The sequence below is a fragment of the Harpegnathos saltator genome, unplaced genomic scaffold (assembly GCF_003227715.2).
Source record: "Harpegnathos saltator strain DR-91 unplaced genomic scaffold, Hsal_v8.6 scaffold1, whole genome shotgun sequence".
In the NCBI taxonomy this organism is placed as follows: Eukaryota; Metazoa; Arthropoda; class Insecta; order Hymenoptera; family Formicidae; genus Harpegnathos; species Harpegnathos saltator.
In genome coordinates this window covers 1,226,286-1,243,766 of record NW_020229872.1, presented here as the reverse complement: position 1 = coordinate 1,243,766, position 17,481 = coordinate 1,226,286, and the positions used below count along the sequence as shown (strand labels likewise).

Below are 17,481 nucleotides of genomic sequence, written 5' to 3'. Positions count from 1 at the left end.
TTAGCCAAAATATCATCGATATTGCCGGCTTTTCGGTCGAGTTCCGGCGGGAATTAGTTGATAATCGATAGTCGGGCGATCGCGCAAAGATCGATGATTCGTCTCTGATAACACCCCGTTGATACAAATTACGATTTCGATCACGAATGGCGCCCGGTAGACGCGACGATATCGCCGGCATTTGCTTGCATTTGAAAACTTCAAAATATCTCACTTTTTTATGCGACAAGTAAGTTAGCTGAGGGTTTCATCTTCTCTGAATTATACCCTTCATTGAAGACGCGATTGCAACGATGAAACTGAAGGTATAGCAATCTTCTTTAAATCTCTCGGATATGTGTCAAACTGTGGTCGATTCTATTTCTTTTGTAAATTTCTTAATTTTGAGAAACTAAGCGCTAATTTTGTGTGCTTTTGGTATTAGTATCGAAAAATTTATGAGAAGTGGAGTCGAATTGAAGTTGAATTTTCTTCGTTTTCTCGATACTTTTCGAAGATATCTGGATGGCATCGGTGACAATGGAACAGCACGACAGGTACTTGAAATATCTAAAAGAGTTATACCCATATTGCATTACCGTCAAGTAATTATATCGCAACATGCCAAATCGTTAAAGTCAAAGATAAGAAAAACGTAATAGTTTCCGAGAAGCCGCAAACGTAAGGGCGTTTTTCTTTCCATGAGACGAAGCGACGGGAAGCTGGGAAAAGCTGAGATCCGATGACGATGGCACGGCGGAGAGCAATTTCCCGATGAAGGCAAACAAGCGCGTAGGTCTTGATTAAACGTATCTCCTGCCGGCCAAAGAAAACAGAAGGACGGCGCAAGATCGTCGATTGATACTCCGGACGCGAATAAAGGCATCGACTTTTGCCATGGAAGGATTATTTCTCGCGAGGTCGAGGACGACACCACAGTGTTTTACTGTTTTGCAAAGTACAACTTCGAGGGAGCTTGCAAAGCATGCTTCTTCTTCGCCTTACCCTGTGCGTCATTCTTCACGTCGGCGATGTTTTTTCGACAAGTAAAGCTTACGAGTGTCTCAGGTGCAAAATATAACGGGAACAATAAGCCTTTTGCTCCGAATCCGAAAGTGTTAATTAATTCCCGTCAACTGATGACTACCAGACGACAGAATTCGCTAAGAATTACATTATAATTATAATGATTATATATTAATTCTGTCTCTGCATAGCCATGTAATTTTTTATACGTTTTTATACAATTATACGTAATCTCTCTCATTTTTTCCCAGGTTAAAGAGTAAAAGGCGCACTACACCCATTATATTTCGGGCAATAATCTCGTGAACAATATCGAGTAATGATGATTAAAAGAGATGACTAAAGATTGTTCAAAGTCGTTTGGTCCAGTCAATCACTGCAATTTGTATTTACCATAGCGGAGAACGCATTTAATCATGGGGCAAGGATCTGGCTGGACCGGGTGGATGACTCGCTCGAGTTCCTGAATCGTGCGACCGCTAGTCTCGAGTGGCAAACCCTCAGGAACGCTTCGGTCGTGCCGCCCGACGTGTACGCGTCTGTCTTTCAACTGAGATTGATGTGGAGGGATCGTTGGTGCGGAGAGTTGATGGATTTTCAAGATAATGGAATATTCGTAGGCAGACAGTTGCTGAGCTTCTTGTGCCACGGGGTGAAGTACAACGATAAGATAACGAGGTACAACAAACTATCCGTATAATCGAAGAATTTCTTCTCCTCTCACGATAAAAAAATTCTCACTTGTTTATCAATAACAAAAAAGAAAATTTGTCTCACCGGTGGTTGTAGAAAAATTACCGTCATCAAGGAGATACTGTCTTCCACGTACGACTCTGCGCACATTTGCGAGGATCACCGACGGAGATGTTACCGCGGCGAGTCGGACATGGCGAAGTTGATGGCGACTTCGAGGTAATTCACTGCTGCAACTTATGCGCATTATCAAGTAGACGTGAGATTATCCGGGAAAAAAATTATATTAACCCAGGTAACAAGATGATATCTTAATGACGTTCAAAAACGTCTTAATCACGCCATAATGACGCCTTTAAATGTCATCTTGCTACTTAGGAATTTTACATTATTTTACATATATGTAGCCATAGAAATAAAATTCATATATGATCACAATCATCTTATGTGATTATATGCAATTTTATATAATTACACATGACCATATGTTTTCCCATATAACACGTCTCAAACGCGTACGTATTTAAATTTATCTAGAAACGAGAGCAAATTGCGTTGGGCTTGGTCGGCATGGAGAAATCGTATGAGCGGGATGAGGTGGCCCTTCGCACAGTTGATTGCTCTTGAAAATATGGCAGCACGGAGCAACGGTAATGGATATGAGTGTTCTACGATCTCTCCAGAACTATTCTCTATGAATAGATAAATGCTGAGATAAGTCTTGATATATGGAAAGATAACAGTTTAGAGATGAAAAATAACTCCATAAAAAAATAATTCTACACGTAAGATTACGTATTATTCCGTTTAATCAGAAGTTACTTCGTATAGGCTACGCGGATATCGGAGCATATTGGAGGGAAGAGTTCGAAATCCCGAACTTGGAGAGCGTCTTCGAGGAGATGTATCGACGAGTCGAGCCGCTGTATCGCCTTCTTCACGCTGTCGTGAGGTTTCGGCTCGCGAAATTGTATCCCGACGTCGTCGACATATCCCAGCCGATTCCGGCTCATTTGTTAGGTAAATTGACTTTTGCCGAAAACTCAAGTAGGACAAAATGTCCTAGAATTATCTTGTATGTTTTGGGGTGTTCTAAAGACATCCAACATAATTTCAGTGTGTTTATCTGAGGATACAATAGGAGGATAAAATTCTTCCTCAAAGAAAACAGTTTTGAGAGAGAAACGTACTCGCTGTTCTCTTGCAGGTAACTTGTGGTCGCAGAGTTGGGAAGCGTTGATCGACGTGGTGTTTCCGAATTACATCGCAATCATTCCGGATCTGACGGACTCGATGAGGCGAGGCAATTACAGCGTGACGAAGATGGTAAGACAAGTGGAAGACTTCTACGTCTCTCTTGGATTCCCGCCCTTGACGCCGGAGTTCTGGAAGAACTCCGTCTTCGAGCGAGAAGCTGGTGAGACCTCCAGCTGCCATGCGACTGCTATTAACATGTTCAAGAGGAACGACTTCAGGTATACTTGAGGAAACAGACGCTGTGAGCTCGATTGATCGATCGCATCGATTATTTGCAGGATCTTCGCGTGTCTAGAGACGAATTCGCAGGACTTCAACGTTGTTCATCACGAGTTGGGTCACATACAATACTACATGGCGTATCAGAACCAACCGTCGTTCTTCAAGGTTCCTCGATTTCCGGATAAGCCAGAATTACTTAATACGTTGCCTGCTATGATGCTCATCGATGAGCGACGCTATAATATTGCCGCGTCTCATGATTTACTTATATAAGGTGTAATCAACTATATAATAAATAAATCGGCTGTATAATGTAATCCGATAGAGTCGATGAAACAAGTTGTCGAATACATGCACCACGAATTGCAATTATTTGTTGCGTATCGGTGATTCACACAGTCAAGGTGTTAATTACATTCTAAATAGGGTAAAACGTTCAATGATCGGCGCTTAATATTTCATCAGATATTAAGATACACGAAGAAAGATTAAGAAAACAAATAAAAGGAAAATAATTAATAAACATCCATGCACTTAAATGTTTGATAAAAGCCGCGCGAGAGTGCCGACTGCTGGACGTTTCACTCCACTTTGTTGCAAAACCTGGAATAATAAGGTTATTTATCTCCTCAGAACGGCATCAACGCTGCTTTCCACGAGTCGATCGGCGACGCGATCTCGCACGGCGCGACTTCTCCCCGGCATATGCGGCGTCTAGGACTGCTACGCGACGCGTCAAGTGACTCGTTAAAGACGGCAGTCCTCGTAAAGCAAGCTCTACTGAAGATACCGCAGCTGTCGAGCGGGCTGGTAATTGAGAAGTGGAGGTGGTCGGTGTTTTCCGGCAGGACGAAGCCGTCGAGGTACAACGAAGCGTGGTGGCACCTGCATCGTCGCTACATGGGCGTCGCGCCGCCATCGCCGAGATCCGAGGAATTCTTTGATGCCGCGGCGAAGTATCACGTCTCCCACGGTGTACCCTATGCCAGGTGAGCTCGAACTCGAGTCGACACCGAACAATGGCAATCGGATGGTTCTCATACCGAGGATCCGTGGTTCGCAGGTATTACCTGGCAAGTTTCCTGCAAGTGCAACTATTCCAAGGGATGTGCGAGGCGTCTGCGGGTCTGAGAGTTGGCTCTGCGACGTTCAATGCGAGCCTCCACAAGTGCGACATTTATGGATCAAAGGATGCGGGCAGGATCTTGAGGTCTGAAGCAATCGCCGTCTAGTTTAACCGTCTAGTTTTGTAAAAAATGATAGCTTTAATCCCTTTTCTCGTACATTGTGACTTCTGGAAGGAAGTGGAGTAAAAAAAATAACAATTCTAAAAAAGTGCGAGGAAAGATGGCGTTCAGGATGTAGCGATGTAGTCCGCTTGATTTTTCGTTTTCAAGGTCGGTGATGGAGCTCGGAAGCAGCGTGGACTGGAGGCGCGCATTGCGCTTAATTACGGGACACGTTGAGTATCGTGTGGAGCCGCTTCTAGCTTACTATGAGCCAGTTCATATGTGGCTGCAGCATGAAGTCAAGCGTCATAATATTCCCGTGGGCTGGGACTGAAGCGATTTCGGCATCTCGAGTTGCATAAACAACGCTCCTGAACATAAACGCGCACGCGTGCTTCGTTGTTACTGATTCGTCGTGATTTGGGACCCGCTGATCGTATTCAATTCGTTGTACTCAATTGTTGCTGTGAGCCTAAACCTTCGTTCGTGAAGATGTCGAACTCTTCCCGACTCGTAAGAGCATTGCGAACATCGTCCAGTGTGATGATTGTAGGACATCTGCATAAATAATAAATAAAAGAGACTCGGTTGACTCGATATGAGGTTCACCGTGTGCAACGATGTAGTAAAATATAACGAGGTAGTGTATTTACCCGCCGCTGTTCCTCTCCCAAGCTCTCGTCAACGACGACCGAGTCAAGTCCTCTACGAAGCATTCGATGACCTGAAAAGGCATGCAACGATTTTCATAATACCTTTCGTTTAGTGTAAAAGATAAGTCAATTATCGATCGAGAACTTTTACTTTCAGCTATCTAACTTAAATTAGAAAGAAAAAGTTTTATATTAACCCTCTCAAGATATTTTATTACTCATAGATATTTCATACGTACTTAAGACTCGATTAGTTGAGAGATTTCTTACTTTCCGGTATCTAGTGCGAACTTGAGACTCGTTTTATCAAGACGTATTACTTTCAGATACTAATTTCGAATTTAAGATTTGTTTTATTGGTTCATGGTTGATCACCCTCAGATACTTAATCCCCGTCTGAGCCTAAAGATGAAACACGAACTTTATTTACCCTTATTATCAGTCGACTAGCTGCGCAGTACACAACGCCCGGGACGATCTCCTCCGGCGCGATCTTGATGCCGATCTCCTGTGCAGTGTCACATACGTATTTATGCAACGGCATCAAGCTCTTGTCAAGCTCGAGCGGCGTTAACGTGGGAGACACGACGGTGGATCGTTCTTCATTCTTCCGCCGGTCGATCGTACCTCTGCACGGATTCTCATCAACAGTCACCACATCAATCTCCATCTCCCCGCTTCCGTCGACACAGCTGTTCGTCAACCGATGACTAGACTCTTGCCGGCAAGCTTGCAGCCACTTGTGGAATGCGACCGGCTCCGTCAACGTGGACACCAACGCGCCAGAGAACGAAGAGTCGGGCAGACTTTTAGTACCGGTGCTCGCCGCGTCCACCTTCGACACCCCGAAGACACCGCGACTACACTTACTCGGCGTGTAGCCGTGCAACCTCGCCCACATCAAGATCTCCTTAACGTTCCACAATCGATCGTCGTCCTGGGACAGTTTCTTCCGTAAGTAACTCTTGATCGTCTTGGCACGGTGCCACTCCAAAGCCCGCTGCTTGCCGACGCTCAACGCGAGGAAGTCCTCCTCGCTGCGGCACGCGTAAGGATGCAGTCGTCTGTATTCCGGATCGCGAGCATCCTGCGTGACGATCGGTAGCCTGCGAACGGCGAACCGCAAGAATGCTTCCGTTTCGGTGATATTTGCGCGATCGATCGTCCGTAGAGCCACCTCGTACAGCTGCAGCTTGCTCTGCAGCTTGTACTTGTCCTTGCCCAGCGTGATCTTCGTTCGGTGCTGCGTCTTCTCGTCCTTGCCCGCCGATTTCGCGACCTCCCGATTTCCAGTTGACGACGACGACGACAAAATGATACCTCTCACTGCATCGGACAGGTTGTAATTGTACTGCGGGTCGTGCGAGTCCGCGATCTTCAGCGCTGGCTCGGAGTAATTTACGTTCAGCAGCAGACTGTTGGTGCTCTTCACCGTGAGCGTGGTAACGTCCTTGCCAGTGGTCTTCACGGTGTTCACCTTACCTGCTGGTGGTTTCTTCAGGATGCTCACACCCTGAGGCATCGGCCCCATGTTCAATCTCACGACGTCGCCGTCGGCAGATTTCCTCCTCGCCATGTCCATCGGGATCAGTTTCTTATTCTTCATGAAGAGCACGTGCTTGTTGCCCGAGGACGTGAACAACGGCGGTATAGAAATCTCCAGTGGCTTTAGGTGTGAATTGTTGACGCTCGCGGCTTTCTGTAGACTCTTCAGCCGGTCGAGCACGGCGTCAGACGGTTTGCAGAAGCCGTTGGTCGTTGCCAGAATATCTTTGCTCGCAATATTTTCTGAGATTCCAGACGAAACCTCGTTGTTTTGCAACTTGTTCACGTCGAATGATAGCAGACTCTTCCTCGGACTGCCGTTCTTCTGGAATGCTGTTTGTCCCAACGACAACACCTGAAGCGCCTGCGACTCCACCGTGACTCTCGCGTTTACAACCGTCGGTGGCTGACGATCGCTGGAAGACTGGATGTCACCGTTGTGTTTATGCGACGTGGTCGACGCACCGTCAGGCTTCCCCTCGTTAACGTTAGCAAGAACTTCGTTATCTGGGAAATGTTCTATCGTTACATTACCGTCTCTCACGACACAACGAGGCTTGAAATACTGTTCGTTTATGTAGTCATGGTCATGATAGATGCTGAAACATATGGCTTCTAGGTGTGATTTGTCGACGCTAACGGAGGAAAGTGCACTTGGGGCTACTTGTTCAAACTTGACTTTCGTTTCGACGTCGGCGGACTTCTCGGTGAGCGCTGAAACTGCCGGTGTGCTAATCTCAGACTGGTATATCTCTGAACTCATGATTTCTTCCTTTATTAAAATCTCGAGAGGGTCCTCTGTGAGTCGCAACATCGATAGTACCGCGGGTTTCTCTAATTCCTCGCGAACTGGCTCGGAATCGTCGTCATCGCTCGATGGCTCTATCGTCATGCATGTGTTTCCGGTCAGCAACTTGGCGGGTTCGTTCTCGTCGCGACCGCGGCAGTCCGCAGTGTAAATCCACAGGTCGACCACAGTCTCTGAACCTAGCATCTGTAGACCGGTGTAAGTGCGGTCCAACTTCAAGTGATGAATGATATCCATCGGTTTATTGAGCGCGTTCTTAAAGTGCAACTGCACCCGCAACGGGAACTCGCCCCAACCACGTCGCGACAAGTGGAACGGGTACGACGTGACTTCGACTACATCGTTAGGACGGTAACTTGGATGCAGGAAAAATCTCACCTTACTGACGTAGGTGCTGATATCGGCGACGTCTTTGTCGCCGCGCACGTACATCGTCCACTTGTGACTAGCATCACTGCCGTCTCGCCAGTCGGATGGGATCCACTTGGAGATGTTGCCGACGATGATGCGTTTGCGTACCTTGTGCCTGTCACCGCGAGAAGGCCGTGTATTGTTTTCTGGCACGCTGCTCTTCGGTGGCACATACCGTGGTATCTTGCGTAATGGCAGGTCCTCGTCCAGTGGTAGCGTCCGCTTTGTAGATGATGACCTCTTGCCATTACGCTCTGCGTCTGCATCTTCTTCCTTGATCGTTGAAACCGTTGCTTTTAATGCGGCAGATTCATCAATGGGCAGGAAACGAGGATCCGTGGACGTCGACGGCACCGCGGGCTCTGTGTAATTCCAGAGTCTAGGACTCTTGCCAAGCAATGACTTAACCGCAGGATGAATCCTCGTTTGCTTCCTTGCCTCAGCAGCTTGGGGCAGCAGACATTGCTTACGGTTGTAGAAATCAGTGACTATGACATAGCGTAAAAAATGCAGAGTCTTCAGGGATTTGTGTAGTCTATCTTGTATCTGCAAGATTTCCTTCTGCTTCAAATCGATCTCCCGTGAAAACTCCTTCTCCACTATTGCAATTATCTTTCTTGCGGTGCTGTTTCTTGCTGGAAAATAGAAGAGATAATGTGCAACTGCTTAGATATGACCTAGTAATTTGTTACAACTATATATAAATATATATACATACTATCAAAAATATTTTCTTATAAACTGATATACAACAATAGATTAATACAGCATATATTAACTTTATACTGTTCCCAACATCAACTTATGGTATCTAGAAGTTTATCAAAATTTTATAAAATCTATTTTATTATATCTCAATAACTAATATCTTTATTTGATTTCTACTGAAAAGTTGATATTGGGAATGATATAAAGTTAACATATGCTGTATGAATCTATTGCTGAATATTAATCTATAAGAAAATATTTTTGATATACAAATATAACACATATAATAATACACATATCACATAAAATAGTCAGAAATTGAAAACAGTTTAGATATTGTCAGAAATAGTGAAGCAATTGCTGACAATACAACAGCCATGCTTTAAAAAATATAGACAAATATTTTCCCTGGTTTAAAGGTGAAACTTTTTACTGCTCACGATAGTAACTTATTATGTCTTACAGAAAACATTAAAATTAAAAATTTTATTTTATCATATATCAATTATTAATGTCACTCTTACTATATTTTCCAGAAATCGCTTTCACCTATCTTTCCTAAAATATATTTTAATTTGAAAAGATTTAATAAAGTGTGATTTTTTTTAATATTAACTGATTGATTTCTTCTTCTTTATGTTCATTAATCCATAGGGAACCATAATTAAGAAGTAATATCAATACACTGACCATTTTCTTCGTAAATCTTTTGTTGTACTTGGTTGCTAGAGGCAGCAGAAACATAATCAGGATCCTGACCGCTGAGTGATTCTTCAAAAGTATTCATTTATTGCGTTTAGTCTTTAATAAGATGGATATGAGTCATTTCAACATATGACGCTCGTAGCACAGTATTCAAGAACACAATATGCGATACCGAATACACTCTCACGATATTCTAAACTCAGCGCGTTCCTTCACTAATCGATCACATCACTAAAAATTCACGTAATTTATCAAATATGTGTACTCTCTTTCTTCTACAAATGTGTATAAAAATGTCAGTGAACTCTACTCTGTAGGTTATACACACTATAAGCTTCACTCGTTCTACGTCTTCGAAAACGGTAAGTGATCGTCACTTCTGAACGAAAAATTGTTTCTTATTAAAAGGACACTGGTACTCATCTCCGGCAACCGAATAATTCGTGAATTCTCTAAAACATCGAGGCAAACCTCGATAAAATTGCCATAGTTTGATTGCAGCTGGGAAAGAAGCATTGCACGCTTAGCCATATTGAACACAGCTTGAGATCCGTTAGGACGGCGATTTTCAACGAACTGCTGACGTCATCTAAAGCCTGTTCTTTTTCCTTGCACTGTCTTGCACTAATAGTTCTCTTCTCTTTTTTTTCTATGAAGTCTCAATTGCCTGCTTTTGTTCATTTTTTGACTAAAATACAGAAATAATTATGATTTAATATTTAAAAGCAGATAATCGAGACTCGGGATAAAATTTGCAGTCCTCTGTAAAATTCATATCGGAAGTGTCTGAGAATAGACATATTGCTGAAAAACTACAAAGCAATTACTTTTTAGTTTTACTTTATTACTTCCGATTGACACAAAAATTCAAGAGTGGTTCTATTTTACATAATTTGACGAGTACTATTTGAATGCAATTCTAAAAATTTACAAAAATACTTGCATTAGTTTTGGCTAAAAGTTACAAAAAATACTTGATTTAATTTTGGCTGAATTTTATAGAAACTGGAAACTACAATTTGAGTCTCGACTAAAAACTAATTTTTAGCTAAGACTCAAACCACACGTCAATAATTATAATTAATTATTATTATTACATCTATTATTGTTGCTTATTGCAATATATTATAAATTATTATAGAATTATTATTTTTGTACATAACCCGAAATTATTAGACTTTATTTTTCCAGTGGCAAAATAAGGGGTCTATAAGACCCGTTATTTTTATTCAAATTAGTTTCAAAGTTTCCGATACGAGTCGCTACTTTCTTTAGCCAAAAATTGAAGTAGTATAAGTCGGCGATTAATTAGACGTCCTATTATAATTCAAATTTTAATAAGTTTAAAGTCAAACTTTGGTAAAACTAATGATAATAAAATGGTCTGTAAAGCATTATGAAGTATTATGAAGTTTTTACTTCTTAGGTATGTAAAATTATAGTGTTATTATTTTTTACGAAGATATAACAAATTGTAAAAAATTCATTTATATTTACTAACGAGAAATAAAATTCCTTCTCAGTCATAGAACGCCATTTAATAGAAAATTTTAGATTCAGATTAAGAAAATTTTAATGACCTTAATGACTCACGGTAGATTAAAAAGACGTCTTTATTTTCCAAGTAGTATGACTTGATGACGGATCTGCTAGACTTGTTGTTGATGGTCAACATAAATACAATCCCGGTACTATACTTGCAATATGATGTGATAATTTTCTTGATATGTATTATATTAAAAGTTAGAGAAAGTTTTACAACTTTGTGGATTACGATTGACACTTCGAGCGTGTCTCACTCTCGTAATATTTAAAATTTATGCGAGAATGTCGGCGCATGTTATGTGCTTAACTTCCTCAGGAGGAATTCCTTTGTTTACACGTCACAATGGAGATAGCGATACGGTATGTTCACAAATAATTCCATGATTTATATTTGATAGACATTACATTCCTGTCCTTTTCTTAAGCATGGCTATTTTTCTTTTCTCTTTATCTTTTTTACAAAGAATGTTATGATTAATAATTACAGATGACATTTTCAAAAATAGCATCTCTTAATGGAGTTCATATGTTCTTAAAGTCACAGGATATCACTTTATTGAGCACAGATTTACCAGACACAACTGTGGTATGGAAGGAATTTGAAGACTGTATCATGCTAATAGTAATCGCCAGTGGAGTGACCAAATATGTATTAGACAAATTCCTGGACGCCACTTTTGGTGCAATGGTTCTTTTCACTGGTATCGATGAGATAAAGAATACTAAAAACATAGAAAGGCTTAAGAAAGATATGCGTCTCTGTGGTCCTATCATAGACAAACTGATGGACTGTTTAGACATAGGAGATAAAATTTCAGCAAAAACTGACATGGTCAATATGACAGAATGCATCATATCTCCTGAGAATCATTTGCTTCAGGTAGCTAAATGTTTTACTGAGCAAACTTGGTATCTCAAGTGAACCTTTCTGAAACCAAACTGATTTATCTTTTAATTTTATGATTAGAGCTTAACTTTCCAAAATTAAGAATACTTATAGAATAGAGTTGACTGGTTTGGCTTCTGAGAGTCAAATTGTGCGATATATATTTGCATTAACACATATATATTCAAGACTTCTTTAGAAGGATTCATGGAATGTTTGGACTCAATATATGGATGTGTCTTGGTGCACGGTTGTGTAGCAGTTGCCACGGAAGGCTGGTGGTCATTAGATCCTGTAGAGAGGAAATTACTAACTATAGCAATTACTACTGAGAGTATCTGTACCACTCGGGATATTCCAGTGTTCTTACCACGTAAGAGTCCAAGTGTGAGTATTGTTGAACAGATATTAAATCTTGAGAGAGGAAATTAAAAGAAGAGATCATACATTCTGTAAAATACTTCAGGAAGTGGAATAATTATAAGTTTAACTAGATTTTTATGATACTCCATTTAGGTGGCATTCAGATTGGTCTCTATATCTCTAATCAATCACGTGGAAGTACTGGCGTTATGCGGGCCGAATCCAGAGCTAACGGAGATCGAGAGGTTCGCTGTACAGTGCTGGAAAGGCAGTATTGATGCGCTGTGCGCCTCCGAGCAGTGTTACCCACGGAACCTACCCACATCTGTATCTTTAGACAGCGAGACGCTCGGGTAAGATCATCGCTTTGGATAAGATTGTCACTGTAACGAATTACTCGAATAACAAAATCGTTAATTCGAGCAACACTTTAGATTTCTGCTGGCGAATTACAAGGTGGAGAAGTTCGTTCTCGGCAGGAACGCGCAGTGCGCGAAAAATCGCGTGACGGGTTCTCACAGATTGGACATCCTGCGGACGTTTTACCATCAGGCCGTCGAGACGTTCGCGCTGTCGGCCGAACGCGACGACAGCAGCGGCGAAGGTACGAGCGCTGGCACGTGGAAGTTCACTGGAGCGAAGGAAACGTATCTGTGCTCCGAGTATCACAAGTGCCACGCCGTCAGGCACGGCGACCACGTGCTTTGTGTCTTGTACACGTCCGCTGTACCGACTCACACCATGAGACTGATCAGTCAGAAGATACTGAAGACAGTGTTTAGCGATAAGCAAGGATATTGGTAGGCTTCCATTCTCTCTCTCTCTTTCCTACATTCTTTCTTTCCTACATTTGTAATATACCAAATAAAATATTGATTTGTACTAATTTTATTACATATTCTTGGAAGTCTCGCTGCTGTTTGTCAGATCCTTCGTTGCACAAAACACGAAGAAATGCGATTACACGTTAGACGCCACCTAGATCTACTTTTATCTCTCAGAAACCGATGACATGCGGATGTAGACTTCGAAGCGAGTAGAGAAAGTAAAACCGAGTGAAAAAGCTGCGGCTGAAATGAACAGACCATAGCTTGCCACTCCTCACTGTTTCTTTATATCTCATGTATGCAATTAAAATGAAGCGAATATCGCCTCGCACTTGGAAGAGAGGGGAAAGGAACGTCGTAGACGCAGAGGAAGCTTACAAAAATAAGACCTCTCATGCAATTCGAGTATAAGTCAATTATGAGGATCTATAGCTTCCAACTGCACTTCCTTGCGGTAGGAAGTGCAGCTGGACGTACACTTTTTTTCTTTTAAATCACGAATGGCGATCGTAACACGTGCACGTGTCTGGTTAGCTCAGCCGTGAGGCGGATCTCGCGGAAGTCGGAGAAACAAGAACGCCTCCCGCACAACGCCCGCAGCACGACGCTGCTCGTAGCAGCGAAAAAATCGATAATGGAAGCGCCAGCCGGCGAAGGCGCACGCGTCAAGCGTTACTGATGCGTGTCAGCTGTCCCGGTCGTAACTAAAACGGGAATACAGGTGTTCCTCGCTCCTTTTGCGACAGAAGTCTTCCAATGCGGTACTGCGGTCCCGATCGAACTTAATGGCTTGCGACAATCGCACGAAGGTGTATCTCGGATTCGAGGACGAGTACGTCGCCGAGAAGCACCGTTTCTCGCTGAGCTTCCAGACGAACAAGATCGGCGGGCATGCGGTGAGCAAACGCGGAGAGTTCACTTTGTCCTCGCGCAAAATATCCTCTCCACCTCTCGCCCTCACCTATCGCCAGTCTCATCGCGAGGCCGATCGTTGGCGGGGAAATTCCCGCTAGGTGAGACGATCCGTCAAGCACCGTGCTGACGTTGGACGACGTAACAATGCGAGATATTTACAAACAAATGACATATATAGGATGCTCTCGTTACCACTCGCGAGTACTCTCTAATGCTGAACTTTCGACTCGACGGAGGGGGGATTTGATTAGCATCGGCTGCATTCCGGAACTTACTGGCGATGTTGAAGATCGAGTTGACAGTGGACATTCAGTATCAATATTGAAAATGGAAGCAACACACGTAACGTGAACTGTCGATCTTCAGTACCCTCAGCGCATTTTGGAGTGCAGCAATCCCATCGTGTAGTGTCAGGACTAATTGAGAGGGAACTGGTTTCAACGGGTTTGAGTCAACAGTATATATTTCCCAAGGATTGTTCCAACTTCTTGGTAAGTTAACTGATAGTTAAATCATACGTTTATCTTTGTTTTTCCTTCAGTTTAAACGAAGACAGACATGTGATTTAACTATCAGTCAACTTACCAAGGAGTTGGAACAACCCGCCCTGATACAATCAACTTTCCAAGCATCGCTGCACTGGTATAATTAATCAACAAGTGATACCATTAGGCCAATAGGTAATTAATGAGCACGCGACTGTCTTGTGACTGTATCTCCTTGTCTTTTTTCAGAACTGTTACGGCAAGAACACATTGTCGTCGCCACAATGCAGACTCTGCGGTTTGTATCAACTGCTGGCGCTGCAACTGTACGCGCCGTTAGATAATTCCAAGTACCATCGGACACTATACATATTCGCGTGCATCAACCCGAACTGCTGGAATCAAAACGAGAGCTGGACATGCTTGAGGATACAGCATCTGGAGGATGAGACCAAGACGAGCGCGTCGGATTGCGGCAGCGTTAACGTGCCGTCCACGACGGCCTGGCTGTCGGATGAGGATGACTGGGGGGATAACGTGAATGACAACGCGTCCGAGCAGAATGGGAATAACATGCTGGGGAACGATCCCCTGTTTCACTTTTCTCTGCACAAGGAGATAGACCAGGATATCCGGGAGGAGTTGTCCGTACTGCGCGTGGACGATCCGAATGCGAATAGGTCTATATCGGGATTGATCTTGATTATCCGCTAGCCAGGTAGAACCCAAAATCACGATAGCATTGTGGAAATGACGAGATAATGGTGGAATTTTCGGTCACGATCGAAAAGTGAGGTCTTGTAATCATTTTCTCGTCCTTTGACATTATCGTGATTTTCTGTTCTACTTGGGTGATCGTTCAACTGTTATTTTTTTAACATTATCGTATTTGTACGTCGGGAGAGAACGGGTCAGTTCACTTCACGACTTTTGCCTGAGAATTTGTGAGAAGATCCAGGGTTTCTCCGTGCGTGAACGTCATTCTTGAATTTCAGCCCGACCAGCGTGGATTCTCCGGTCAGCGGGGGCGCCGTAGGTCGCTTGGATTCTCCTCAGGCTTCCGCGGAGATTGACGGAGATGAGAGCGAGGTCGTGTGCATCGACACCCCGACGCGACCGCAGTGTGATCTAGTTAGTTTACTGCACGAGGTAACGCCGTTGCCGCTGCAGATCACGAACGCGGAGACCAAGTACTCCTTCATCGAGATATTCTTGTCGGTCGACGAAGAGGACTACAGCGCGGACGTGTCCCAGCACGTGCGGGATCTGCTGGTCGAGTATCAGCACAGCAACGTGGACGTGTCGACCAAGTTCATGCCAGAATCCGGCAATCCCAAGACCATCGACACGGATGTGGAGAAGTACGAGAAGGGTATTCCCAGGCACGGTGACGAGATGTTCCATAATTTTGTTTGCAGAATACAGAGGAATCCCGGACAGTTACTACGGTAATCGTCATTGCTGATGTTTCCATGTTCTCACATGAAAACGTAATATATATTTCTGAGTATATATATAATATATATAAATTATATACAGGATGATTCCCCCCCACGCGAGCCTAACGATTGGATTATCTAAAAATTTTTCGCTTGGCATGTATAAAGTATACGTATAAAGAAATATATAATACAAAAATATATAAATATATATATATATATATATATATATATATATATATAATTATACTATATCATAATATAATTATGTATTGTCAGTTATATGCAATTAATTTATCAATGATAAATTATAATCGCGTACAATTCCTCTTCTATTTATAAAAATCTCATATCAATATCCAGTTAGAACCACAACGTTGATTCGACGTCGATGAGGGTTGAATTAACGTTGACTCAACGTTTCACCCATTTCAACGTCGAATCAACGTTACGGTTCTGACTGGGTATATTATATTATATTATTTATCTTAATATTCAATCCTTGTCAATTTTAGATACTCGAGGGACAACGCAGCACCGTTACTGCTGTACCCGCTAAGCGGATGCATCGGCAAGTGTCGGCACTGCGGCGACGAGATGACGTTCGAGCTGCAAGTACTGCCGACGATCATACCGAAGTTGACGTTGCATCCGCGCAGCGAACGGAATTTCCAGATCGAGTTCGGCACCGTTTTGATATACACCTGCGTGAGAAGCTGCTGGTCCGCGACCGACTCTTACCGGGAGGAGCATGTCGTCGTTCAGGCGGAGAGATTATAGTCGTTAAGGTACTAACTACTAAGGGAAGATTACGAGTGAAGCCAAGGTTCTTCCAGTGATCCTATAGAGTTTCGTATTACACGCGTCTAGGACGACTAGTCATGTTACGTCAGTAGAGAAATACCGTCCACCACCTGTTCGTGTAATACATCAGAAGTCTCCTAAGTAGCGAGCGACGACCACGTTGAGAAATAGCCGAACAAAGCGGATCAATCGGAAGCGGACGTATGGGTGAGTGGATAGATGGATGGATGGATGGATGGATGGGTAAGTGGATAGGTGGGTGATGACGAAGTCGAGATGCGCGAGGAACGAACACGAAGAGCGGTATTCATAGTCTGCTTTGTGTTTTGCAACACTCAAGTTTATTCGATTATTTATTAATTATTATTATCGTCTTCAGTTTATTTTAAGATATTGCACGAGCCGTTTCATTGGCTCTCTACGAAGTGTCCGAAGGTGAAGCTAAGACGTTATTTAGATAAATAAATGTATAAAATCTGACTATGCGAATACCACCTCAAGTATGTCATACGAATGTGATTTGATGACATTGTCTGTGAACGCGGAGTATTCGAAACCGTCAAAAATATGCTAGACTTTAAATGAACGAGGTATACTTAAAGTACGTATTAAGCGTTTATTCGATACATCGAAAGGGGTGCTCGACATGTAGCGAATCGGATTCAAAAACCTGCCAGTTCTTCCCTTTACTTTCGGCTTCGCTTCCCTTGTCGGAGAGGACGCGCTCACTTCGTCCGGTTATTTCTCACGTCCACGACGACGATGGCGGCGGCGGCGGCGGCAACGACGTAGCGAAAGAGTCACAAGCATGCACTTTTCGAGTTATACTTGTCGAGCGTTATGCGAAGAATCTAGGGATGCCCGTGATAGAAGAGTCTGATTAAGAGCATTTATTTTACTTTTCGACTCGATCTTAGTACGTAAGGTATGACTGTACAATTGCTACTGGCGTATAAATACACAGAAGAGCTCGATGGAACG

General features: G+C 43.0%; 4 protein-coding genes across 7 annotated transcripts; 3 read left to right on the top strand and 1 right to left on the bottom strand.

Moving 5' to 3' along the window:
• The first annotated feature begins 243 nt into the window (after window positions 1–243).
• Window positions 244–4,451, top strand: LOC105190423 (angiotensin-converting enzyme). The gene is made up of 11 exons (XM_025306592.1): window positions 244–305; window positions 497–536; window positions 686–1,025; window positions 1,404–1,683; window positions 1,795–1,917; window positions 2,236–2,348; window positions 2,530–2,718; window positions 2,906–3,173; window positions 3,234–3,342; window positions 3,811–4,166; window positions 4,241–4,451. Exons 3-11 carry the CDS (start codon window positions 965–967, stop codon window positions 4,407–4,409), a joined length of 1,668 nt encoding a protein of 555 aa, XP_025162377.1. The 5' UTR covers window positions 244–305; window positions 497–536; window positions 686–964; the 3' UTR covers window positions 4,410–4,451.
• Window positions 4,452–4,646: 195 nt separating this feature from the next.
• Window positions 4,647–9,818, bottom strand: D12 (YEATS domain containing 2 homolog D12). Its single transcript, XM_011153176.3, has 4 exons — window positions 9,222–9,818; window positions 5,490–8,458; window positions 5,060–5,130; window positions 4,647–4,964 (listed from the first exon to the last, which is right to left on the bottom strand). The coding sequence occupies exons 1-4, from the start codon at window positions 9,316–9,318 to the stop codon at window positions 4,847–4,849; spliced, it is 3,255 nt and encodes a 1,084-aa protein (XP_011151478.1). The 5' UTR covers window positions 9,319–9,818; the 3' UTR covers window positions 4,647–4,846.
• A 1,036-nt stretch (window positions 9,819–10,854) lies between these two features.
• On the top strand, window positions 10,855–13,561 carry fy (fuzzy planar cell polarity protein-like protein). 3 transcript variants are annotated; one of them, XM_025306364.1, is made up of 6 exons: window positions 10,855–11,141; window positions 11,320–11,661; window positions 11,857–12,054; window positions 12,184–12,383; window positions 12,465–12,830; window positions 12,939–13,561. In XM_025306364.1, exons 1-6 carry the CDS (start codon window positions 11,064–11,066, stop codon window positions 13,039–13,041), a joined length of 1,287 nt encoding a protein of 428 aa, XP_025162149.1. In that variant the 5' UTR covers window positions 10,855–11,063; the 3' UTR covers window positions 13,042–13,561. The 3 variants fall into 3 exon arrangements, with proteins under 3 accessions (XP_025162149.1, XP_011151480.1, XP_011151484.1); XM_011153178.3 differs by having other exon boundaries at window positions 11,269–11,661; XM_011153182.3 differs by having other exon boundaries at window positions 10,857–11,141; window positions 11,348–11,661.
• On the top strand, window positions 13,459–17,479 carry trus (programmed cell death 2 like trus). Of its 2 annotated transcripts, XM_011153185.3 has the most exons (5): window positions 13,459–13,753; window positions 14,507–14,937; window positions 15,253–15,705; window positions 16,212–16,484; window positions 16,567–17,479. In XM_011153185.3, the coding sequence occupies exons 1-4, from the start codon at window positions 13,643–13,645 to the stop codon at window positions 16,474–16,476; spliced, it is 1,260 nt and encodes a 419-aa protein (XP_011151487.1). In that variant the 5' UTR covers window positions 13,459–13,642; the 3' UTR covers window positions 16,477–16,484; window positions 16,567–17,479. The 2 variants fall into 2 exon arrangements, with proteins under 2 accessions (XP_011151487.1, XP_011151486.1); XM_011153184.3 differs by having other exon boundaries at window positions 16,212–17,479.
• The last annotated feature ends 2 nt before the right edge of the window (window positions 17,480–17,481 follow it).